General features: G+C 51.4%; 1 protein-coding gene across 3 annotated transcripts in view; it reads right to left on the reverse strand.

The window, feature by feature from the left end:
* Window positions 1–26,701, reverse strand: part of PMEPA1 (prostate transmembrane protein, androgen induced 1) — a 44,167-nt gene extending 17,466 nt beyond the window's left edge. For 2 of the 3 annotated variants that reach the window (XM_058036293.1, XM_058036292.1), the window contains exons 1-2: window positions 26,347–26,701; window positions 10,979–11,017 (exon numbers count right to left, since the gene is read on the reverse strand). In XM_058036293.1, coding sequence (XP_057892276.1) covers window positions 10,979–11,017; window positions 26,347–26,449 — 142 coding nt within the window. In that variant the 5' untranslated portion in view covers window positions 26,450–26,701. The remainder of the gene's footprint in view (window positions 1–10,978; window positions 11,018–26,346) is intronic. The other variant, XM_058036294.1, reaches the window with a different exon arrangement.
* Between the last annotated feature and the right edge of the window lie 363 nt (window positions 26,702–27,064).

Consider the following 27,064-nt stretch of genomic DNA (forward strand, 5'->3'; position numbering starts at 1 on the left):
AGCTGAACTGGATTAAAAGAATAAAGTCATTTTGATTTTGCACTTAAAAGGCAGGTAAATTTGCTTGCTCACTAGAAAAGGTTGAGCAGGGCTCATGGCCCCCACCAAGCTGAGCAGATCCAAAACACCTCCTGCTTCCCAAGAGGAAGCACAACAGCATCAGGCCTGGATGGTGTTTGGGCAGAGGGGAGGGCACAACATCACCCATCCCTTTGAAAAAGAGCACCAAGAGAGAGGGACACAAGAACAAGATTTTACCATCTGCGGTCATAAATAGCCTGAATCAGAAAAAAAAAAAAATCTACTAAATAATGAGTGAAAAAACACAGCACACAATATCCGGATCAAACCCCACCAGCTGACCCTGAAAGACCAAGCAGGTTTTGTTTGTCAGGGGTATTTCTAACAGCCAGTAAAAATAAACACATTAATAAATAAGTATTTTCGTATACCCTGGAAACACTCCTGATCAATATGTGGCTTGCTACTGTAGAGGTTTTTTTTTCCTTCCACCCAGCAGAAACTCATGACAAAGGAAAGCACATCTCATTTATGAACTTAGCTATAAATACTTTTGCTAACTGTCATTTAGGAATTTCATTTCCTGCTTGAGCAAGTCCTGTTGAAAGAGGCAATTACCAAATTTGTTTCTAGTTATAGAAATAGATGTTTGTCGCTGCCCACATCTGTTTCGACAGACAAATTGCCAGACGCGGACGCTCCAAGGAGAGCAAGTGCTCCACGCAGGGAGGGCTTTGCCCCCTCTCCAGAAAGCAAATGGCAATTACAGGGATTGGGTTTCTGATTCCAGCTTCCTCCCAGCCCTGTCTCCCTCTGCAAGGGATGCCTGGTGCTGACAGGGCACCTGCAGCCTCCCTCAGCTGCATCCCCTGCGCTGCATCACGGAGCTGCTCCCTCCTCCTGCTGCCACGGGGACACCCAGGAATGGGGGATGCATTTGTCACCCAGACCAGCACAACAGGGAGCCTTGAATGCTGCAGGTCACGAGGAGCCAGCAGGCTGCACTTGCTGTGCACACAGAAAGGAGCAGCAGGGCAGGGAGATGGCACAGGCTGTCCTGCTCTGTGTGTGACACAGCGGGGACGGCACGGGGGTGTGCAGATGGGGGTTTGTGGATGCCATCACCATCAACCACAGCCTCTGCCTGCTGAACAAATGCTGGAGACACCACGTTTCACCAGGCATATCTCCACCCTTGCTGTCCACTATAAAGTTTCCATTTCACTTATTCTTGTGGAAACCATCCACTGGTCAATTCCCAGCGTGCTCAGCCATGACCCTGTCAGAGTCCAGAGCAGCTCCAGGTGCCCCAGTGCCACCCAGCCCCTGTCACACTGCCCAGCAAGTCCTGTGGGACCAGTGCTCCTGCAGGGGCACCTCGAGTGAGACAGAGACAGCAGCAGGTGCCTGTGCCTCGCCGCCACAAGCAGGACACCCATCAACTCACACCTAGCACCCCGCTCAGGGACACAACTGAGGTGCAGAAAAGCCACAAAACACCCCAAATTGCAGCTGGGTAACCTGTGCTCCTCCAGCATTTCTACTCCATGCCAGCACAGCTCCCTCACAGCACCTCCCTGATCAACCAGCACGTCCCCAAGGAGCCCTCTGACATTTGGGAATGGTTTTGGGACCCTGCCGTGCCCCTGTCCCGAGGCTGCAGCTCCCCCAGGGGCTCCGGGACACGCAGCCCCGGGCAGCAGTGCCACAGGGGCTGTCCTGGCTCGCAGACGGGTGTTGAAACCCAGATTGAGCAAGCTGGCCAAAGCCACACGGGTCACGACAGGGCTGCAACTGCGACCGGATTTCCTCAGCACGGTCCAGGGCCAAAAAACGGGAAACACTCCCTGCCCTGCCTCTTCCCAAGCACCCAGTTATCATCTGTGCCACTCTGCAGCTCCCGCTCGCCACAGGAGTGACCTTTCACAAGGCAAGTTACTCCCAGGGAACAAGGACAATCTTAAGTTACAGGCAAAATTATGCATTGCAGGGAGAAAATATGCAAAATGCATGCAAATGCCCAGACAAGGCACACTGTGTCTGGTCACTGCAGGATTCAAGTTCAGTTCTTGAACTGGTCTGAACTGGTCGCTACCACCAGACGGGAGCGAATGCATGTGCACACTCTCACAGAGATGTGAAAAAAAATTGTATTTTTATATATATATATATATATATATATATATACACACACACAGCAGAGTGAATGGGGGAGGTGAGTACAACCGCCCCAAATCTGACAAAATTAAAGGTAATAAATTTACTTCCACCTCAGCTGCAGCAACAGCCTGAGAAAGGTTTTACCTCCCACAGCAGATCTGCTGGGAAGTCTGTTTCACTGGGGGGTTCTGCATGTGCAGGTTTTAGGGCGCACACAAAGACAAAGGCCAGGCACAGATGGGGTTTGGGGCCAAGAACAGGGCTGGGCTCACCGGCCCTTCCTGAACATCCTCATCCTGGAGTTCCCTGCAATCCCCAAGAAACCAAATCCCCATCCCAGGGTGCTCTGCATCCCCGAGCATCCCCAACCCAGGGATCCCTGTCCTTCCCACGCATCCCCATCCCAGGGTGCTCTGCCTCTTCCCCCAAGCATCCCCATCCCTATCCCGGGGTGCTCTGCCCCTTTCCCCAAGCATCCCTACCCCCATCCTGGGGTGCTTTGCCTCTTCCCTGAGCATCCCCATCCCGGGGATCCCTGCCCTTCCTGAGCATCCCCATCCCCATCCTGGGGTGCTCTGCCATCCCCGAGCATCCCCATCCCGGGGATCCCTGCCCTCCCTGAGCATCCCCATCCCGGGGATCCCTGCCCTTCCTGAGCATCCCCATCCCCATCCTGGGGTGCTCTGCCATCCCTGAGCATTCCCATCCCCATCCCGGGGATCCCTGCCCTCCCTGAGCATCCCTATCCCGGGGATCTCTGCCATCCCCGAGCATCCCCATCCCCATCCCGGGGTTCCCTGTCATCCCCGAGCACCCCCATCCCCATCCCGGCCCATCTGCATCCCTCCTGCCGCCCCATTGTCCCGCTCCCCTGTCCCATGCCCAGATCCACGGGGCAGGGGGGCTGCGGGGAGCCGAGCCGCGGGACAGCGCCCACAAAGGGCTCGGGGAGGCGGCGGAGCCCCGGCCAGCCCCGCCACCTGCCCGGCGGGCTGCGGGCTGCGGGCGGCAGCTGCCCCGCACCGGGGCGGGAGAGGGCACAGCACCGACGGGAGGATTATCCACGGACACAGCCTGTCCCCTTTTCACTGCGTTTAACAATAAAGCGGTAGCTATAGCAACGGGGTTAATTAATGCATCGATTTGCATAACTAAAACTCCGCACCCATTGAAAGCCCCGCCGATGTGGTCGCTGTGCGGGGACAGGGCTGCGGGGACACCCCCGGACACCCAGAGCCATCCCCTCCTGCACCTCCGTCTGCACACCAGCATGGGGAAAAGAGCAGGAAAACGGGGGCCGAAGCGTCCTTCAAAAAAATAAAACTGAGGGGAAAAGTGATTTTCAGGGATGGAGGGAGCAAAGCGCATTCCGAGGCAGAGGGGGTAAGGAGATAGGCAATGTAAAGGTTTCAGACTATCGTATAACCAGAGGGGGAAATGTCTTCTCACCACAAACATGCATCTGCATGATGTCTAGACAGTCATAAAAAGGGCAATTAAAGTACTGCAGGCTGCAGTAAGCCAATGTCTCCTCTCCCAGTCTAAACAGTTGAAACATACTGCACGAACTTGGAAAAAAAAAATATAGGATAGAGAGAGAGAAAAAAAAAACAAGTTTGTAAGGAAAAATGTTTTGAAATTCAGCTTTAAATAAGCCAGTAAATTAATTCAACCTTGTCACATCTCTGCCTTATAACATATCAAATATTCCGCCTGCGTCCTGTCTAGACTGCGATAACAAAGGGCATTTAAAGCCCTGCAAGATGCGCTGACAGAGTGGCCATTTAAAGACGCAGTATTGCTTTCTCCATCTAAAACGATTTGTCAGATGGAGTTAAAATGAAAATGATAAGTAATCACTCTGGTTCACAACCATTTCAAAAGGGAAAAAAACCACAAAACCCCCACAGCTCATAGATATAAATCCCACTAAAATCATTCCAATGTATCATTCCAGTGGGATTTGTCTGGCCTCTTTTTTATGGCATTTGCTTTTTTTTTTTTTAATTTATTTTATTAATCTGAGATGTCAGTGGCTTTCTGCAGCACATGCATTTCTAAATAGGAGTGTATTAAGTTTGAAAAAGCCAGCTCCAAGTTTTAACTGATTTACTGGCATAAAATGATGACTCCTGGAGAAACAGTATTATAACCCCAAGGGTTAACAACACTGAAAAGGAAATTTTTGTTTTTATTTACTTAAAAACAAAAGAATTAACTGTACCACATGAAAAAAACTGGCCAGTCCCTATCACTGACACATCTGAGCCTGCTCAGTCCAAGTCCTCAGGAATGCAAAAAAGTAAAGAAAGTTAAAGCAAACTATGTGGGTGTTCAGAGTGTTGGGTTTTTTACAGAGAAAGGATGGTTTTCTGGAAAAAAACAAAACAAAATATAATCCTGTCTAACACAAGAAACACTCTCCTTCCTCTCTGAGCTTTATCAATTGTTGAAGAACCAAAAAACCTCAAAATAAAATACACAGGCAAAATCACTGATCTGCTGAACAGGAGGGGAAACGCTGCCGTGACAGGACCAGGCCACAGCCACTGCAGGCCAACACTTCCACCCCAGGGCAAGACTGGCCTGAGCCTGCTGTGCTGGGACATGGCACAGCCAAGTGCCCCTGGCATGGCCCTGTGCCCAGCCCTGGCTCCAATTCACTGCCCAGTCCCCTCCACAGGGCAGGGTCACGGTGGGAGCCACCCCTGGCAGACCAGAACCAGCCTGAATCCAGCTCCTCTCTGCCCCTCACCCTGTGACATCCCACCACCGCCTCACCTGCACCTCCCTCTGTCTCCCAACCCTTGTTTCTTAATTATTATTTTAATAAGACTGTTTCCAACTTCATTGTTCATTCCGCAATAGCCCAAGGGCTACAACTGTTCATTAGACAGAATTTCTGCTTTAATTGCACTGACACAGATGTGTAGGTTATCTGGAAGAAATTACCAAAATGAGCAGTAAAGAATGGGGCTGGATGCTTTTCTTCCCTTACAGAGTTGAATTTACCATTATTTCCCCCCACGCCCCGTTCGAGCAGCACCATTCGCTGCACTGCGGGTTTGCAGAGGAATCAGCCCCAAACTGCTCCCATTGCACACAGGTGCATCAGGATTCCCACAGGGGCAGGTCTGGGGGCTCTGTGGTCTCCACCACTGCTGGTGGGATGGTCTGTGTCCCCCTCATGTCCCCCAGGCAGCACAAATCAGTGACATCCCCCTGAGAGTGCATGTGGACCATGGATAAAGCTTTGGGGAAGAAGCTGGGCCATCGCTGCTCAACGTGCCCATCCCTGTCTGTGCCAGGACTGGGGTGGGAAACAGGCTCCCATGGTCCATCCTCACCCTCTGAAAATAAGAAACACCAGAAAAGTCACCACTTCTGCTCAACAGTGCCTGGGCTTTGAACCCACCACGGCTGTGCAGCTGTCACATCAGCCAGGGAGTTCACATGAACTTCCTCTGCAATTCATGTTGGCAAGAGCCAGACACATAATAGCCCTGGATTCAGGGAGAAAGAGCTGCCAGCATTATTGCTATTTAAAACCTCTATCTGAGCTTCACAGACTCATTCTTCACACATGATACAAACACACACACAAAATGCAGAAGTGAGCCAGATCCAGAAGCATTTCACTTCACCAACAGCAGTGCCTAACAGCAATTTCAGGTTTTGGCTCCCTGTGACTATTTAATAGATTTTAATTCAATATTAAAAAGCATGAACCTACCAATTTTTTTGTTATGTCTTCTTGCCAGGAAGAAGAAAAAAGTTGTTCCTAACTTCTTTATCAAACCATTTCCTCCTGTGCACCTCCCTTCTCCAGACAAGGGGCTGCAGCCAGGGCAAGGCTGACAGGGGTGGGCTGGGGCAGGGGAAACATCACAGGTTCAAGTTCCATCTCTAAATATGTCTAAAAGCCACTAAAAATGTCTCCTTCAGCCAAACTTGTCTTTAACGGGGAAGGAAAATTTCAGAAATGCTTAAAAAAGCCTGCACTAAGGGAAAAACCTTCCCTTTGTTGCTAGGGGAATTACTTTTTATCTGAAAACCTTTAAAATGCCACCATTGTATTTAGAAAAAAAAAAACAACCCCGAGACTGAAGCACCTCATGTGCCAAAGATCAAGAGACAGAACACATCAGTTCCATCCTTCCTTTGCAAGTACTTTGCTGGGGCCTGACTTGGTTTTGTGTCTTGGTCCTCGATGCTTTTTGGCAGTTTGCTCCAGACTTACTGGCAAGAGCTAAAAGGTTTCTATTTAGCTGGTGTCAGCTGAGCATCTGTGCCGGCAAGAGCTGGAGTGGGGGTGATCCCGGCTGCCTTTCAAAAGCACATTTCTCTCTGGGAGCTGCCACAATAATTTGAAGTCTGAGCGTGTTTGGGTAGCGAGGTGACTGCCTCCGGAGGGGCGCCCCGGCGCAGCTCCCCGTGCGGGCAGCGATCCCCGATCGGCGCAGGGAAAAAGGAGCTGGGAACGCTCCCTAACCTGTGACCCTGACAACAAAAGGCAGGGAGAGCGTCTAGACCTCCAGTCTGCCGGGGAGTGAAGGGAGCATTGTGCTCCGGCACACTGGGGCTGCTCACACAAGGCGGGCACAGAGGCGCTGCGGGGCAGCCCCAGCTGCAGCGCCCGCACCGCTGCCGGGGAGGGGGCACGCACGGCCCAGCCCGGCCCGGCACGGCACGGCACGGCACACCCTGCCCTGCCCTTCCTCCCCAGCACACGGTCTGCAGGGCAGCTTCCACCTCCCAGCGCCGCTGGAACCCGCGGAGGTGAAGCGGCCCGTCAGATTTCCTTTATTTCCTTTGCCTCCGTGTGTTCCGCACGCAGCATCCTCACGCTCCTGAACGCAGATCCTGCCATCCCAGCCCTGCGCGGATTGCCCACAGGAAACAGCACAAATTAAATATATGCTTCCTTCCACAGAGCCTTGATTTTCTGCTTTCCCTGTCTGGCTCAGTTAAAAGGGGACAAACAAGATGTTCCCTCTCTGCCAAGCCTAGAGGTCAGCTCAGCGTTCAGAAAAAAATCCCAGCTTTAACACGTATTTCTTGGGTGACCCTGATCAAACCCCTTGGCTTCCCAGTGTTGAGGTCCCCACATATAAAAATATTAATACTCTAAATAAATGCTGGAGTTAATGGCAGGTTACTGCCAGGGAACTGCACGAAGAGAAAATAAAAGACCTATTAAAAGCCCTTGTTTGTCTCTGCCAGAAAGAAAACACTATTACCCAGTACTTAAAAAGATGCATTAAAGGAGAGAGAGCATTCGGGGGGGTTAAGGACACCCCTGGCAGAGCAGTGAGGGGAATCACCCCCATGTGCCCCCAGGGGTGATCTGGGGTGATTCCACACCCTGGCCATGCCAGCACAGGCAACAGGAGCAGGAGCTGCCCCGAGCACACCCAGCACAGAGTGGGGCTGCAGGCAAACCTGGGAACCCACAGATCAGAACTCTGGGCTAAACAAAACCCTTTTGTTTCACTGTTCTTGGAGGAAAGGTAAATACCTGGAAGATGTGCTTCAGCCCAGCACCCTGTGACACTCACTGGCCCATGGCACCCCTCCACATGGACCCTGCAACCCTGGGCACAGCCAGCAGCCGCCTCAGGCACTGCAGGGATCCCTCACCACCTCCTGCCAGCTCCAGGCTGGAGCTCTGGAGTTACAGCCTGAGACCAAGCAAAACCAGACCCAGCAACTGAGACTGTTTAAGCAGCTATTAAATCCCCACCTCCTTCTGATGAGAGGTGATTTACAAACAGCTGATGGTGAATACAGGGAATTCAGAGCACGAGAGGAGTTTCAGTATCCTGGTAGCCACCAGATGCCAATCCGTCACCAGCACACCTCACCACTTCCACACCTCACACAACAAAAAGGAGAGGGATGAGGACTTTCTTCTCCCCCTGCATCTGTTGCTTCCTGCCCTATCTCCAAAACATCACTGGCAACTCCTTCCCCAGGTGCTCCAGGGACTACTGAGGCACCAACAGAGCCAGGAGCTGTGGCAGGTCAGTGGATGGACACTACGGCAAGATGCCACACACCTGCAGCCTCAGCAGGGTCCAGCCAGACCCTCCTCACAGCCTGGCACCTGCCATGGCAGCAGCTCCTCTCCTGACAACTGCCTGGGATTTATTTTTGGTGCACATGCACAGGGAGACTGAGAGATCCCACACTGGGATTTTTATCAGCAGTGTGCAGCTATGGAAACAAATGCATTTAAGACTAATATAACAAAATACCCAAACCCACAGCAATACAATAAAGAATGGTGCACATTGGCATTTTCACATTGCAGTGAATGCAGAACATGACCCAGCTTCTCTCAGAATTCACCCAAACTTTTAAGAAATCACATATTTTCATGTACTTACACGTTCAGCTATGTGAATTTTGCTTGGTGTAAACCCTCCACCCTGCCCTTTGATTTTACAGAGTTCAAGGAATGCATCTCCTCCTAAATAAGATGAATAGCCATTTGTTGAGGACATTCTGTCCTTCCCCCTCTGTAATCACTTCCAAGCCACCCTCTGTGAGAAGCAGGAGGGCTAACACAAAATCCACCAGAAACTGCAGCACCTCTTCTTTCGCTCCCCATGGAGGGGACACAGCGGTGCCTGACCATGCCCCAGTGCACAGATCTGAGCAGAGGCTGCAGCTCAGCCAAACTGTTCCCTCCCAGCAGGCACAAGAGGCACCCACAAGTCATTCAGAGGAATCCAAAAGCCTGACATCCACACCACAGACACCCAGGAGTTACCAAGGAGATGGTGGAACACCTTAAAAACCCAGGAAAAAAAGCCCAGTGAAAAGCAAACCTCCCTTGAGGGAGGCAGTGCTGCTCCCTGCCCAGGTTTGGTATTCTGACCCACCACGTGCAGGGCTTTACCCAGGTGGTACAGGGACGGGCAGGGGCATCTCTGGGACGGGCAGGGGCATCTCCCCCTGGGTTGTGGCCCTGCAGGCAGCACCAGGACTCTGGGAGGACGCGGGTGGTGGAGGTGGCGATGTCTGGGAATGCCGGCCCAGGCTGGAGCTGCAGACAAGGACCCAGACAACAAAGGGAGGCAAAAAGCCGTCTGATAGAGGCAGCCCCGTCTGGCAGGCTGGGCTCTCAGAAGCCTGGGCATGCACTGATGTCTGCAAGCACAGCTCTTCGCTGGGCGCACAATTAACCCCGCAGCAAGATCACTGGAGTGTCCTGCAGCACACTCCAAACAGCATCCATCTGGTAAGATGAAAAAAAACCAAAGAGTACAGGAGTGCAGCAAAGGAGCAAACAACTGGAGACTGCAGGGAATGACTCTACAACAAACAAAAATTATACTTAATTTTCTGTTATTTATATTCTAAGAAAACCACATGTTTTCACTTGCATCTCTGCCTCCCTCCCCGAGGCACAAGCACACACACACAAAATGGGAAGACCAGGGAGAGCAGGAAGAGCAGCACAGCTCGAGCACATCCCCGCTCACACACTTTCCCAAATCACAGCACAAGAAAACGGGTGTGAGTTTCACAACCACGGAGCAACAGCCAAACACCTTTTACTGGAACAAAAACGCCCCGAGCAGCCCCTCAGAGCACTGGGACACCACAGCTACCCCTGCCCGCCCGATCTGCTGAGATCTTACGGCATTAATATAAAATAAATGTAAATCAACCCCTGAGTGCTGCAGGACAGTTTCCCTGGGGCTGGTGTGAGTGTCCCAGCTCCGGGGCTGATCCCAGCCTCAGGCTCCCGTGGTTCCCCTGCCTGATGTCTGCACCACGATAACGATAACGCTGCTGGGGGACCGGTGGTGTCTCACAGCTTTTTTGCATAAGCAAGGGCTATCCTGCTGTGCAACCAAATTGTGCCACCAGGCTTGAAATAAAGGAACTGAAATAATTTTTTTTTTCCCTCTTATTTTAGATTATGACTTTTACTAATTGATGCTTGATAAAAGCATAATGAATGATTTGTAGGCATTATAGGCATGTTAAAGATCCAAGTGTGGTTATAAACCAAGGTCATAAGCTCTATTGACTTTCTAGGCTCTATAGCAATTGATTTGCCATTTATTAAAATCATTCATTCACCACTTGTTAACAATTTATTTAGCTGGTTCTTCCCCAGAAGGCTTGGTACACCACATTTGAGCAAAGACACCTTAGTCCTGAGGTACTGTCATAAACTCAATTCTAAATTGAGAGACAGACCCATAAACACTATAGCAGTGTCTTTTTAAAGGCTCTTTTGCAAACAGGTTCAGCTCAAATCCAGGAGCCTGGTTTAACAGGGCTTCCAACACCTGGTTTTGTCTGTGCTTTTGAGCATCTCTGGCCACACTCAGCTAAAGTCCCACATCCCATGACTTAAAAAGCTGCAGGATGTCAACTACTTCCATAAAATCGAGTGAAAGTCTCTTTCCTCAATGTAACACTGCTCATCAGTTTGCCAGAGTAGCAGCAAACGAAAGAGTGCTGGTGCTTAAAACGACACTCAGCTTTTGAACACATTTCTACATTGAACAGCAGAAAAAAAAACAATCCCATCCAGGATTACCCAAGTGCAGCCAGGTATGGACAGCCAAAGAACAGCAGGTTTGCACAGTCAGCCTCTGCAGACACCACTGCATCCCCCTGTGGGGCAGAGGAGCAGGTACCTGCTGCTCTGGGGGCCAGCAATGTCCCACCCGTGGCGTGGAGCAGGACCCGGGGTGTTTACGGTACAGCAGCTGCAATCATGCAATCAGCCTTCATAATTAGATCTTGGCAACTCTTGAAATACTTCACTTACCCAGTTTACCTGGAAAGGTGCGACCTAAACATTCAGTGCCTGGAGACATTTGAAAGAAAAACAGAAAGGATCCGTCAGTGATGGGAGCCACCACAGCGGCTGCACACACACCCCAGCTCCCCTCTGGGGGCTCGTCCTGGCAGAGCTCCCCTGGCCAGCATCACCTGCTCCCACCATCTCCACAGGCCAGCAGTGCCAGAGGTGCCACCGCTCCTGGATCCTGACCCCACGTGCTTTTCCCACACCAGACACTGCCACACAAGGTCCCGTTCCTCTCTCCCCTGCTTCCCCCAGGACGCTCTCCTGAACTCGCCTGATGGCATTGCCAAAGCTTCACAGAGGTTTGTGAAGTTTCTGGGATCACTCAGCCCACCCCAGAGACCTCTCTGCCACATCCAACAGTGCCTGTCCATGGCCTAGGGCAGCACTCTGCATTTCAAGGCATTGCTGGACTGTTTATCACATTCTATCTCCTTGCAAACACACAGAGCTGAGCCCCACATGCAGCTGAGCCTGCTGAAAGCTCAGGGTCTCCTGACACCCCATGCCCACAGCAGGGGCAGTGGCTGTGCAGTGCTAAGGAGGAAGAGCCACAGCAAAATCTTGCACAACACCCCAGGAGTTGTATTTTCTAGCCCAGCAGATGTAATTTCAAGTGAGGAGAACAAAGCAGCAAAAAGTTTGCAACAAAAGACCACTCATGACTTCTCTCTCACCCGTCACTGTGTGACTGCCTGCAACACTGAGGGGATTACAGGACATGGATCCTCCCCAGTGCCTGGCAAGCTGAGACATTCTGGGCTGGCTGGGAGCTCTGCATCCCACAGGAGGTTCGCCAGAGAAACACATACAGGGTTCTTTTATGAAGCCTGTAAGAACTGTCTGTCACTGATAATGGTTAATCGGTACTAATTAGTGCAGTCTGACCGTAAGGAGCCCTACTGGCCTATAAAAGTGGCCTTTAACCTGAGAGCAAGGGAGGAGGGAGGCAGTCACACAGGCCCACCGACACACGGCCTGCTCCTCACACCGCGCCTGCCTCTGCAGCAACACAGCAGGCTCCAGGCTCGAGGGATACATCAGCACATCACTGCTCTCACATAAAGCTTTACAAAGTTACTTTCCATGCAGCTGGGAGGACAGAGAAAACCAGCTTTTTAATCCCAGGAAAAGATTAAGGATCAGACAGTTGCTGTAAATTACTGCAGCAGCTAAATAACGACGGGTCGCAGGCTGGGCTCACTGATGGGAAGCCAGGCTGATTTAAATGCTTCACATGCAGGTGTTCCAAAGCGGGCCTGCACACATGAGGTGTCACCTGAATGCACATGGGCAGCCTTGAGCCTCCAGGCCCAAGGGCAGCAGCACCACCACCACCCCTCTGGAATGGGCACTGACACTGAGCGTGACAGGAAAGGAAAGAAAGGAATTCTGCCGAGCCAAACACCAACGTGTGGCAACAAGCTTGGACCTCCTCCTCCTGCTCCTGCTCAGCCAGCTCACTGCACAAAGCCTGGAAAGGGGTGGGAGGCTGGAAAGGAGTGAAAGGCCAAAAGAAGACTGCAGGCCAAAAAGGGTGGGAGTCCCAAAAGTAAAATGTAGAGTCTGAGAAAAAGTGGATACCAAAATGGCTTGGGAGACCCAAAAGGGTGGGAGTCCAAAGGAAATTTAGAGGTTGAGAAAAAGACCTTGTGCACACAGCTGGCTGGATCAGGATCAGCTTTTCTCTGGCCAAATTTCCAACAGGGTAGAAAGCAATGCCTCTCCCCTCCCTGTTCCACAGCCCAGGTGATGCAGCATGACACCCTGTGCACGTGTGGGCATGTGTTCCCCATCACGTCTCATCCAAGATGTTTGGCCATGGTCTGGGATGTGTGGGAGAAGCCAGCCTGAACCCTCTGAAGTCAGGCAAGATTTTGGGATGTTGCTTCTCCCCTCTCTCTCTCTCAGCACGTCTGCCTCTCCCATCCTCACATCTGCCCTTTAGGTTCAGCCATGCATTTGCCAACTTTTTAAATGCAAATGAGAATTGGCACATAAAGTCGGTGCTTTAAACCTGACCAGAGCCACCCTCAGCCTCTCCTCCCTCCCTCCTTATATGCATAAACTTTTTTTATGCAATCGGCAGCAGGGAAGAGAGGCAGGGAGTGGCTGGGCCGTGCCTGGAGCCCTTGTGCAGCCGCAGCGCTGCCAGACAGCTCCATGGGAAGGGTGGCTCAGCCTCTCTGCCTACCATGGAACCAGTAATTACCCTGGCTGGACCAACACCTGCTCGTGGTTTTGTCTTACACTGTTTGTGCAACCCGACAGCCTGCCAACAAAGCAGGGATGTGCTTTGCCTAAACAGGTGAAAACATGAAACAGGGAACGGAGCAGCCGTGTTGGTCCCACAACGCCTCTGAGCAACACATGCTGGAAAATCACTGCTGCCTCAGCCTGCAAGGCTGCAGAGCAGGGACGAGCATGGCCTGCACTGAAAGGGCAGGGAAGGAGAGAAAAGGGCTGCACACTGCAGAGCTCTGGATCCAGGAGCTGGATGTTCTTTGCTGCGCTGAACCACCAGCACCTGGCGTGCCAGGAGAGTCCTGCTAAACCAAGCATCCCACATGGGACAGCACAGAGGACGTGACAGCCCTCACCCAGCCAGGGCTGCCTGCAGAGCAGAGCTGCTCCCCAAAATGCCCTGGGCCTGTTTAGAGCAGAAGTGCCCATTCCCATGCCAGGGTCACCACCCCTGTGCTCACGGAGCAGGAGCTGGGCAGTGCTGTGGGAAGGGCAGCCTGAAGACCAGGAGTGACCAAGGGCAAAGACCCCAAAGGAGCACCTGGGCCAGCCTCAGCCTCTGGCAGAATCAGCTCCAACCCCACCACGTCACACCCAGGAGATGCTCTCCCCCCACCAGCAGATGGGATTTGTTGTAGATGATTTGTCCTGGAATAAAAACACCAGCCCCACCTCTTGCAGCATATTTACTGAAAGCCACTAGACATTAAACAGAGGCAAAAAGTGTATCCCAGCAACATCTGGAATTTATCCCTTCTCCCTTCTGAAAAAAAAAAATAAATCACGCGCTATTCTTTTAGAGAAAGAAAAGTGATTATATAGAATTATAATGCTGGAAGAACATAGAGAAGAGCAGAGATTTTCTTTGAAATGCTGTTTAGACAATTAAAAAGGGATAGTTTCAAAGAAGCAGCAAATACCATCTCAGCTTTTTCCGCCCTGTCTCGCAGTTCCAGGCTTTCCTCCATGCCTTGGCTAAGAGACTCCAAGGAAAGCAACAGATTTTTTTCATCCCTGCAAGACCTTAGTAAGCCAGAAAGGAAACCAGCTCTCAGGCCTAACTGAGATAGACCAAATAAAAAAAATATTCTTCCAATTCCTGCCACAGGATTTGAAGGCACCTTGATTTCTATGAAGAAAACCTGCTTTGGAATGAGCTTTCTAAAAGAGGATGTGTCAATCTTTACCCAGGAGAGCCAATACTCTGTCTCCCCAGACAGAAGAATGGAAAGGCTTTAAATATTAAAACAGGAAAAGCCATCAGGATTAATATGAGGATGCAAGGTCAAAATGTGATATCCTCCACTTCCTGAGGCTCCTGGCCCCAGAATGGCTGCACCACGACCCCAGAGCATCCCCTGTGCCCGGATGCAGCTGGGGGAGCCGGGGTTCAGAGGGAAACCCTTCCCAGCCCTCCCCAGGGGGAAGCCAGGCAGTGGCTCCCACGCCAAGCCCACAGAAGCGCCTCCAGCTACTAAATTACCCAACGACTCCAACGAACTGCATTGATCTGGCTGGAAAACAAAGCTGCAGCTCCTGGCACGTGCCCAGCTAGGAGGGTACAGCTGCATCTTTCACCTGCAAGCAGTTACAGCCACGGCGGGAGATGCCCCTCGCCCTGACAAAGGGCAGCTGAGGGGAGAGGCCGGAGGGCAAACACAGGTGAGAGGAACCACCTCACTGCAGACACCTCTCAGACACAGCAGAGCCCCAGCCAGCGACAGGTATGTCCAGTTTTGCAATCGAGGGCAAGGCTGTTCCTAGAACAAGCCCCATTCCTCAGGCTGCTCAACCCCCATCTCAGCTGCACGTGGACTGGATGCAGGATTTCACCAGGACATTAAACTCAGGAGCTGTAAAATCACTGTGCAAAAACCCAATTATACCTATTTTCGTAACAGCCAATTTAAGCTTGTATTTAGGTCCCCTCACATACCCCTACGTTACATAAAGCATTTCTTCCACTCGAAACGTAGCTTTCTAAAGGCCATTCTGCTTAATTTAATGGATGCTTTATGTGGGTCTGCAAATCTCTAGAAACACAACCAAGGAAGACACATGGCAGCAAGATACGGCGTGATCCCTTCCCAGGCATGCAGCAGGAACAGGAGAGATGAAAGGCATCTCCAAACCCACGAACCTGCTGTGACTGGAGTGCACTTGTGCTCTCAAGAGCAGCAAAACCCCATGGTCAAGTCAAAAGAGGAATTCCTGAACATCTGCACGCACTGTTAACCCATTCCAGACCGGCCAGCACAGCAGGATGGATCCTTCCCTCACCCCACAGCCACCAGATGAACTGAGCCCACTCAGGCACGCTTCCCTTGGATTTCAAAGAGCTGCTTTCTGCACTTCAAGTAAATAAATGCAGTCATCTCTTTTCCCTTCTTTTTTTTAAAAAAGCTGCACTAATAAAAAGCTCGTAGCGAAATCTATTAAATTGAGTCTCTCCATTATGTTTATTGTTCCTTACAATTCAGGCCTGGATGGCAACTCAGTGGAGGTTGAAAAGTGTATTTATCAAGAAAACCCATGAGAACGATGAGGATTAAAAGCTATCAGCAGGACAGAATGGGTCTGTAACCCTGCAGTTTGTTCTGCACCTGGCACAGGATCCCCATCAGAGTCCTCTGCCCCCTCTCCTCGTTTCTGAGCCCACCTCTGGCTCATCAGCTGACAGGACAGCCAGCACCTGCATTCCCAGAAAAAGCTGAGGAAGGTGCAGCAGTATATACTGCTATGAATAAGTCACACTGGAGAAACATAAACCCTGATTGCATTACACACCAGTGATCAGTACCATTAAGTGTTACACACCTTGAGTGTCTCAGCAGTTGGAAACACTGAATTTGAAAACACATCTTCCCATTCAAGCAAAGTCCCATTACAGCAATGTAAGTGTAACAACAAAAATGAGATTCCTGCTTATTACGTGGGAAATAATTGCAATTTAAGATAAATTTTCCCTGAATTGTGTGAAGCAAGTGCCCATCAATCATGTTGTTCCTTCAGTGTCCTAAAGAGAGCACCTAGCAGGACAAGGCACTTTCAGAGCTCAGTGATGAACAGCCTAATCTGTATATGCTACTCTGAGCTACTGAAGCCAAGAGACCATCCTTGGGAAAGTGGAATCATGGTGGAAATAATGAAACAGCACAGAAGGAGCAGGACTTGCCCCTCCAGGAAAGACATCAGCCCTCAGTGAGCGCTTGCAGCCAAGCCAGCACAGGGAACACCGACAACCACTGACTGTCGAGTTCTCATTGCACAAATACCTGTGAGGAGCACATGGCAATCCAGCCTGGTTCCAGGCCTGGAACAGGCACCAAGGACAGGCCCAGCCATGGCCGTTTCACCTGCTGAGCTGTGGGTTTCACCCCATAAAGAGAGTGCAGGGCTCCAAGGTGAGCCCCGCGTACCCTCAGCGCCGTGGGAAACGCGGGAGGTGTGGGAGGCGCTCTGCTTTGGGGGGATCACTTGTTTTTGTAAGAAATAACGACATCAATCATAACATTAAACAGAAACCACTAAGGGGGAGAATTTCCAAGCTTGCTCAGCACAGAGCCCAGCCCGCAGGGGAGCTGCCAGCCAGCGGCCACAGCCGGCAAATCCCTGGGACTGTCCTGGGTACCGGGATCCAGCCAAAGCCACGGGTGGAAGGGTGGAAGAGGCGACGAGCAGGCTCAGGACTGTTGTGGGACTCAGCTCAGAAATGTGAGTCTGAGCACTCAGTGGTGGTTAGATGTCTCTTGGGAACCCATCCAAATGGCACTGCTCCTCTCCCACTTGCCCTGCAGGTAAATCTCGCATGTGGCTTACACAATCTGTTGACTTAAGTAAAGCAAGGGCAGGAGAAGAAAGCTGCTCAGACATCAGGAGAGGCTCATCAGTCCTTTGGGCAAAAGTCTGGGTCACTTCCCCCTCCACAGAGAACTCAGGGTGTCAGCCAGGCCTTGTCTCCCTTCATGGGAGCACGTGCAGGGAGGGCGCAGCAGAACACAGCGCTCAAAACATCAGTGAAAGGACAACAACAATGCATTGCCAAATTCTCCCATATTTTTGGCCAGTGCTGATGCCTAAATTCAGTTTACAGAAATTGGAATCTGTGAGCTCTGTGTTCTAGTCAAGTCCTCTGAAATCAAACTGAGCAGGGACCATCCAGCTCTCCCAGGGCTCAGGAAGACAAGGCCATGGCCACCTCCAAACCTCATCATGAGTAACACCCATCCATGGGATGGTTCTAACACACCGTGAGACCACTCCATGCTCTGCAACAGCAAGATCCTGTTGTATCCTCCTGTCTCAGATACAAAAGCAGCTGCAGTGTGCAAAGCTGATGAGCAGGCAGGCTCTGGCAACCAGAGATCTAGAGGGAGCCCACCAGAGCCCCTCAACCACGGGCATCTGGAGCCTTGTTCTCCTGTTCCTTATTGCTGATCTCAAACTCTTCCTCACAACCAACTCCAGCCCTGGGCCCAGCTCCTGCACCCCTGAGCAGGGCAGGAGCCTAAAAGCAAAAGCCTAAAACCTGACCAGAGCACTTCTCACACAGCTGCAGCCAGGGATGCTCTGTTATCGGAGTTACAAAGGGAGAATTAATTCTCACAATTAATGAAAAGGGACAGAAGTAGAGAAAGGCCACATTTAAGATGCTCGTCATCTTCCCTCATGATTTTAAACTACTGAAAATGCATTTGGAAGGAAAACTGACCACCAAAGCAGTACTCTGAGATGTTCTGCCAAGGCCAAACCCTACCTGACCATCGACACAAGTGAAGTCTAAGGCCAAGTTCTGTGTGTGAAGCCTACAGCGACCAAGGTCTCCAACAGCAGAGACAGACTTTGCCACTACAAATATTCCCAGTGCAAGTTCCTGATCCCTGTCTGAATGTCAATGAAGGCAGAAGAGCTGTGAGGATGGGGAGCTCCTCAGGAGGCAGGATAGACACTCAATCCATCTCTGCTATCGGAGCTGCGTTAACATTTAAACAGGACCTGCTGTTGTGATCTTCAGCAAGGAGCAGATGTGGTTTTGAGTAATGGTGAGCGTTACTTAACCAGTTATAGTCACTAATGTAATTGACACCTATTCCATCATCCTTAATACACCCACTTCTTTCTCCGATACCATAAATAGATTAGAAAAGTTTCTGCAGATGGCCATGACCCCATTTGTTTGTGCACTTAGCCATGTATGAATCACTCTTGGCTTGTAGCAGCACTCTGGAATTACTGAAAGATAACTAGTCGGCACAGACACCAATAAATGAATCATGCTTTCCACAAGACCAAACCTTTGGGCTTTTACAGACTCCAATTACAAAGTAAGAAGAAAAGAACAAAGAAATTACTCAGTCTATTTGCACAAAGTCATGCAGAGTTGATTCACAGTTTTACAGAATTATTACTGACAATCATTTGTAGGGGGTTAGAGTAACAAACCAGCTACTTTACATCTTGGACAGAATGAAGAGATGGAAAAAAATCCCCAAGCCATGTCTTGCACATATTCTTTGAAAAGTAGCCTTGATTTTTGTGCCAGTAACTTTTTTCATCCTTGGTACGCTCCAAGCCTGGGGGTTAATCAGTTTTCATCCGCCAAGGCTAAATTCTGCTTTGCTGGGCTGCTTGGGCCAAGTTTGCAAATGTGGGAAATCCTGTTGCACCTGCTGAAGAGCACAAACCATCACAGGCACAATCCCTGGGCTCTGCAGGCTCCAGCAGCATCTCAGGAATGGTCCAGAGAACTGCCATGTGCAAAAGCACTTTCCTTGTGAACTGCACAATTTCAAATGCATCCTTCAAGTGAAAAATTACCCAGTCTGAGGCATTTTATTAAAGAGATGTGCGAGACTGAACACACCAAGCACAAATGTGTGAACCACTTGAAAGCACTGTGGACATCCACCAACACTGACAACTTGTGAGGCGAGTTTCCAAAGATGTGCAAGGTGTCTTTACGTAACACCACAGTCTGGGACACGCTAACACACACCACACACAGTGAAAAACACACCCTCCTAAATGGAGCATTAGCTACTCCTGCACCAGGCAGAAAGGGGAAATCTGAGTACCTAGAGAAAAGGGGACACTGATGGGTTACAGCCTCTAGCACTGCTGCCTCCCTGTACAGAGTGAAAAAGCAGCATTTAGTTAAAAAAAACTCTAAAAGTGAAGGTGGAGTGGATGCCAGCCTGAGCCTGAACACAGACAGTGCCCTGGTTGTGCATCTCTGAGTGGGATGGTGACTGACGCGTCTCGGGGCGACACGCTCCAAAGCAGCATCCTGCACCAGAGAGATCCAAACCAGGGATCACGCCCCGCTGAGCACAGCACTGACAGCCTGGGAGGGATGCCAGCCAAATGTACACACAGCTCTATTTGTCTAAGGCCTACCAGTCCCCTTTGCATCTACTGAAGACCCAACTTCCTGGGCACATTTACCTTGCAAATGAAATCTGTGCCCTGTTTTACACACCTGCCCCACAAGCACAGAGCTGCCAGCCTGGTACAGCTCATCAGAGCCAGGAGAGGCCAAAACCAGCACAGGAAGAGCTGCCACAGAGCTCTAAACCAATTTGGGAAAACCTGCTTGTTTGTCCTCATGCTTGAGGCTGCTGATTTCCAATGAGAGGTATAAACCTCTCCCCAAACTGCATTCAAGATGCTACGGAAAATTTGTATTAAAACCTTATAAACATTCCCAATTCCTACCCCTCTCCATACTACATAAATTAATGCAACACAAGCTCTCTTGTATAAGAACATGTAGGCACCAACAACCTTCTCCCTCCAACAAGAGTTTATCTGAGGAGGTGCTGTAGATAGAAGGGAAGGAAAAAGGTTCCCAGCAGGGTTGTCTTCAGAAAGCTCGAGTCCTTAAAGCCAAGATTTCAGCTGCAATGCAAGACTGAAAGGATGCATGTGCTAAACAGTAGCGTGTCCTTCAGAAGGAAAAAAAAAGCTAAATCAGGAACCTGCAGCATTAGGTGGATGCTTGGATAAACACTGTTCAACACACCACAGCAGAAATGCTAATGCAAGTTTAGTTTTCACACCGGAGAGATTTCAAAAGATTCGCAAAGCTTTGATAATATTTAACATCTTTACTAATTTCCTTTTTGGTGCAATCATAAATTTACCACGGTAGCCAAAAGATCTGGGATGAACTACAAGTTCTAGCTGGCTCCAAAGCCAACAAGAATAATGTGTGCTGTTACTATTTTCTCTCAAAACATACCTCTGCAAAACTGACTCAAAATGAGAAAAGAAATTGTGAAACTGTCATTACAAAGAAGCATTTAAAATGCAGATCAAAGTGCTGCCTTAGAAGCTGTATTCCTTGCCAAATCATCAAAGCTCTCTTTACTCTCAACAGCTCCCCAAATCCTCTGATTTGAACGATAAATTCTTACAGCCGAAATTTATCTGCTTAAAAAAAACAAACAACAACAACAAAAAAAATCAAAAAAGACCAAACCCCACAACTCCTTTCTCTGGTTACCACCTTCTTCATTAACCAGTTCACTGGAGCCACTTTCCTGTATTACTAAATTAAGTTTCATGGACGTGTTTATGCCTGCATGCACACAGACAGAGAGTACCCTGAGACCTCTTCAAGTGCTGAAAACTTGTCAGCCCTTGGTGGTGCCTGTGTGCAGGGTCCCTGCAGCTCCCAGAGGGGTCTGTGTGTGAGTGCAGGGTCTCTGCAGATCCCAGAGGGGTCTGTGTGTGTGTGCAGGGTCTCTCCAGCTCTGAGAAGGTGTCTGTGTGTGTGTGCAGGGTCTCTCCAGCCCCCAGAGGGGTCTGTGTGTGTGCAGGGTCTCTCCAGCTCTGAGAAGGGGTCTGTGTGTGAGTGCAGGGTCTCTGCAGCTCCCAGAGGGGTCTGTCTGTGTGAGTGCAGGGTCTCTGCAGCTCCCAGAGGGGTCTGTCTGTGTGAGTGCAGGGTCCCTGCAGCTCCCAGAGGGGTCTGTGTGTGAGTGCAGGGTCTCTCCAGCTCTGAGAAGGGGTCTGTGTGTGTGTGCAGGGTCTCTCCAGCCCCCAGAGGGGTCTGTCTGTGTGTGCAGGGTCCCTCCAGCTCCCAGAGGGGTCTGTGTGTGTGTGCAGGGTCTCTCCAGCCCCCAGAGGGGTCTGTCTGTGTGTGCAGGGTCTCTCCAGCCCCCAGAGGGGTCTCTCTGTGTGTGCAGGGTCTCTCCAGCCCCCAGAGGGGTCTGTGTGTGTGTGCAGGGTCTCTCCAGCTCTGAGAAGGGGTCTGTGTGTGTGTGCAGGGTCTCTGCAGCCCCCAGCACAGTGTCCAGGTTCCAGGTGCTGGCCCTCAGGGAGCTGCTCCCATGCTCAGCGCCAGGATCCCCTTCACTCCTCACTCACCCACGGCTCCTGGAGGAGCTCCCAGAGCACCACTGCATTCCCTGCAGCAGGAAGCAGCAATGCAGCAGCCACTGACCAGCTGTGGAAGATGGAAGTGAGGGGTCAGATCCTGCTGCCACACAGCTCCTCCCTGCTCCTCGCTGTTCAGGCCCGGCCGCGCCGCTCGCAGACGGAGCAGGGCTGGGATGCATTTCCTCACCTGGGAGCTGCCCGAGTGACCTACCTCCTGCCACCCAAAATAGTTATCAAATATCCACCCAGCAATTCAGCCACACAGACAGGAAGAACACTGCCTGGAAACATCCCAGGGACACCAATGATTCCTGTGCTTTATGGCCGTCTGTGAGTGTGCTCATTGGGTGAGCCAAGCTCCATTCACTGCAGGGAAGTGGCCCTTGTACCTCGTCCCCAGCAGCTCTGCAGCCCAGCTCTGTCCCTTTGATGGAACCCGCCAGGAGCAGACACACCGTGTGTCAGAGAACTGGAGGGATCTGATAAGGCAAACCACACACCAGGACGGGATCTCCCTCCAGGAAGCAAACTGGTTGGAAGTCTTCACATGAGACACCACTGCAAATAAATTAACTTTTTTTTTTCACTAATTAGGCTTAGCAAATTCTGACAGCTGCTGCTACCTGAATGAAACAACATCGACAGACATGACTGTACACTGAGTTACTCAGGAAAGGAGCTGGATTGTAATTACCCTTTATTAGTGACACCATGTAGTTTGGTACTTTCCTTGGAAAGGTCTCCTCATGTCTCTTCACTTATAAGTTACATTTATAAATTCATTCTAGAACTGGATTTATCAAACCACCAACTTTCAGCTGGAAAATATAAAATTATTCTTTTTTCGATGAGCAACAGCAAATAAAAGTAAGGACATGTGTTTGTTGGTGCTCTTCTCTGCATTCACAAAGGAAGCAGTGGTAGCAGCTAATTCAATATCCCAAAAATTTAGAGACAATCCCAGATCCTACCTTGGGAATTCCTGGCTTTAAGAAAAAGAATACGGTTGCTGTTCCCCACACACTCTTTGGTTCTGGTGTTCTCACAGCCAGGATCTGAAAACACACTAGGGAGGCAAACATTCAGGGGGTGGAGGATGCCTCCACACCAGAAACTAACAGGACTTGCTGCAGCAAACACCCTGACACTGACTGAAAAGAAGAATGAACCACGTCTTGCCTCCACTTGGCACTATAAATGATCACCTCCAATTATACAGGATCACCTCTGGGGCCATGTGCTGGTCCCGCTGTGCTGCACAGCACAATCCAGGTGCTCACTCACAGGAAAAAAACAAAGTTTGACTATTTCCCATGCATTTCCCCCTCTGTGTCTTTCCATTCTCCCATTCGACATCAATTATAAAACACTAAGACCAAAATCACTACCTGAGGGCACAAATAAACTGCAATTTCAATAAAGACCCCTGTGCTCTCCAGGCTCAGGGAATCAGGCCTTCCCTGGGCCATGAAAGGTGGGACTGCAGAGAGCCTGGGTGCCCTGGCATGGCCAAGGGCACACACACACAGCTCCTGGGCCACCATAAATAAAGCCAGCCATGCTCTGCTCCGCCAGGATCACACCTTGGGATGCTGATCTCAGCAAAAAGCAGCGCTCACCACAGACACACAACCAGAGCCAGACACAGGGAACTCCCCGGTTTGGCTGAGGTCAAACCGAGATGCCACAAACTGAACATGCTCTGTGCAAGCACTTTTGGGCTTGCTGAAATGCTGGGAGCAGCTCTGGCTTCCCTCCACGAGGAAAACTTTGGGGGGAATAAAGGAGCACGTGGCTGATATCCACTGTGCCCTGGAACAAGCCATAACTGCCGATGACAGAGTGTCAGGAAAGAAATGCATTTGTCAGTAAAGCAGTGTGAAAGCGGAAAGAAAGAAGATGTGATCCCTGGTTGAGCCATATGCATTTGGTTTGTTATTCAACCGAAGAATGTGAAAACCTAGAAGCGTTGGCTTGGTCAGGAACTTGCTCTCACGGGGGATCGGCATCGATGCTGGGAGATGCAAGGACACCTCCCAAAAATCCCAAACGCCTCAGATCACATCCTGCACCATCAAAGTGTCCGCACGGGCTGTGCCGAGAGCCGCCGCGGCAGCTCGGTACCCGGGCGGTACCGGTACCGGTGGGGAGGCAGGCACGGAGCCTGCTGGTTATTCACAGCCTGCTCCGGCACGCCGCTCACCCCTGACCCGCTGAGGCAGCCGAGGCGATCAGAGCCCGCCGCTGCGGCCGTCTGGCTGCTCAGCACCGCCCGGCGCATCGGCACTGCAGCCCGGCGGCGGGCGAGACTCCCGCCCCCAAAAAACCCTGCTCTAATCCTAATCTGGGAGCGCCACACACAGAAAGCAGCTGCTGCCTCCACCGCAGCGCCGCAGCCGCCATACGGAATGAATCCTGCGAGGAAAAGGGGTCTGGGCATCGCTTGGACAGTTAACCTATTTAGAGGGTTGTAAATCAGAGGAGTTTGCGTGTTCCTCCTCCCCGTGCCACTTTCCCGAAGCGTTCCTGCCTGGTAACTGAAAATTTTGGCTGGAAAATTAAAGAGCATCTGGTGGTAGCTGCTCTGAGGTTCCCTGAAAGTCGTGTCAGAAAGATACACGAAAATCAAGCGACTGGAGGAGGAAAAACGCTGTAGAATGAATTTATCTCAGGGAGGCTCAGCTCTGCCCTTTCCACTGGAGCCAGGTGCAGGAGGCGATCAGGTAACACCAGCAGAGCTCTCCTGTAGCACAGAGGTGAGCAATGCTGCCCGCCATCAGCAGGAAATAAATAATAACATTGGAGATAAGAAACCTACCCCAACATGAAATAAGGAAGGGCAGCAATAAGGGAGCTCACGGGAACTCAGTACTTGAGTGTCAGGACCCCAGAGCTGACAGAGGACATGGCACAAGGCAGGGAAGGACCTCAGGAGCATCAGGCATGAGGATCCCACTTATAATTTATAATAACACCCATCCCAATCCGAGGTCTCCCCCGGTGTCATTCACTCTTCCCTGTCTCTCGCACCTCCCATCCATAAGCAGCACCTGCCTCTTACCAAGCCTTTCACATGCTGACAAAATGGGGGGGAAAATTAGAAACTTTGCCATTTCTAAAAAGTCAAAGAGTGAAATTAAAAGCCTGAGTTGTTCCAACAAAACCTCATGCCAAGAGTTAGACTGGAATAGAAGCTTTTTCTTCAAAAGACATTACACATTTTAATTCACAACTTCTATCACAACCATGAGCCTTGCTCAGACACAAAGTCTCATCCTTGGGATTCTGTGGGACACAGTTTATGTTCAGCAACTGGCTGGCACAAAAAAGAACTGTATCTTCATTATTTATACACTGCTATTGGTATGCACATCTAGCCCGGCCTGTTAAAGTCAGGGAAGAATAATGGTCTATTCAGTACCGGTAGTGTTAATAAAATCAGGCAAATCCAGCTTAGTTTTGTCTGAACACGAATGAGATTAAATCAAGATTAAAAGTGCATACAGTACAAAGGGTATGGTTTATGCTAAAATTCAGAATGAACACATTTTAGTACCCGGTATACAAATGCCTGCAGACCTTCTCCGGGACTCAGACACCTGAATTAAACAAGGATGAAGCTGGGGAAGGAGAAGGCAGACGACGCTGGACAAAAGCCATCCAAAATAGCAAGGGACAGATGCTCTGCAGCCCCGCTGGAGGTAACGGGGCAGATCCTGTGCTAGCAGAAACAGGCACGGCTCAGCTGGCTCTCCCTGCACGCACCGAGCGCCAGCCTGCCCCGTCGCAGTGCCAGGCATATATGCAAAATCCAGACTCTTTCCCAAGTTTTCCTTTTGGACCATTTTGCATTAGGCTGTGCAGGGTTTGGATTTCAAGGCACTGAACGAGGTGCTTAGCAGGGTACAATCCTGACAACCCTCCCGCTCTGGGATGCCTTGAAAACCTTCCCTTTACAGAAAATACCATTTGCTTAAAACTGCCAAAGAGCCCAACTCATTCCTCTCCCCTCAGCAGTAATATTCCTGCTCTCCCACATTCGTGCACTTCATTTCCAAGAGGGAAAGAGCACACAGAGAAGTGGTGAATATTTAGGTCAGGCACTGCCCTCACTGCTACTCTGCGAGGGTTGAAAAATATTAATGAAAAAACCCAAACGGCCCTTCGGAGCAAAAAGCCCCGAGGGGCTGGAGACGGGGGGAACAGGTTCCCAAATACAAACCCTGCTCGGGTGCCCGGCCCGCGGTGCCCCCGGTACCGAGGCGAGCGGGATTTACACGGGGGCAGCGCAGACCGCCGGGGGAGGCCGGGGAGCGCCCCAGCATCACCCCCGCGGGCGGGCAAGGCGCGGGGCAGGGGCACCGGCAAAGGGCGAGAGGCGGCGGTGATGGAGCCGCGATGGGGAGGAGCGGGGATCTCAGCCCGGAGCCGGCGGGGAGCGGCCGATCCCGGGCAGCTCCGGCAGCCCGGCCCGCGCCGTGTCACACCCGCACCGACATCCCAGCGGCAACAGATGAGAGAGAGAGAGAGAGAGAGCGAGCGGGGCTGGCACGGCGGGGGAGGAAAAGCACTCCGGGAAGGCGCATCGCAGCCAAGGGTCCCGGGAGCCCCCGCGGGAAGTTCCCCGCCCGCGGCGGGGCCGCCGGGCACTCCCGCAGCCGGGCACCTCCCGCACCCTCCCCGGGAGCAGCAGGACTGGTACTTACTGATCTCCATGCTCTGGAACAAAGACCTTTTGCAGTTGCATGTGCAGGACACATTGGGCTGAATAGCTACGGCCGTGCTGTTCAGCCCCATGAAGTTATACATTTAAACACACACACAAAAAAAAAAAAAAAAAAAAAAAAGGAAAAAAAAAAAAAAAAAAAAAGGAAGGCGACGGCGACACAAAGAACTTCCCGGCCGCCGAGCGCTCCCCGGGCAGCACCACATAAAGCCGGGGCTCCTCCTCGGCGCGGGGGGGCGGAGGGAGGGAAATGCAGCTGCGATCAGAAATTGGAAATAAAAAACCCAGCGCGGCGCAGCGCCCCCGGCAGCGGCTCCGCTCGGCCCCGCGGCTGCTCCGCGCCCCTCCGGCCCGGGAAGCGGCAGCGCTGGGCCCGGCCGCGGCAGCCCCGCACTTTTGTGGGGCGCGGCGCGGTGGGAGCGCGGTGGGAGCGCGGCCCGCCCGCTCCCGCTCCGCTCCCGCCCCCCGCGCTCATTCACGGCCACGGGGACGCGGCCGCGCCGCCGCCGCCGCGGGCGGGACCGTGACGTCAGCGCCAGACGGGGACTGCCCTTCCCTTCCCTTCCCTTCCCTTCCCTTCCCTTCCCTTCCCTTCCCTTCCCCGCGCTGCCGCCGGGAGCGGGGCCGCGGGCAGTGCCCGGCTGGGACCCCCGGAACCGCAGGGCGGGCCAGGCTGGAAGGGACCGCCGTGGGTCAGC

This window comes from Melospiza georgiana, chromosome 17 (assembly GCF_028018845.1).
Source record: "Melospiza georgiana isolate bMelGeo1 chromosome 17, bMelGeo1.pri, whole genome shotgun sequence".
NCBI lineage: Eukaryota > Metazoa > Chordata > Aves > Passeriformes > Passerellidae > Melospiza > Melospiza georgiana.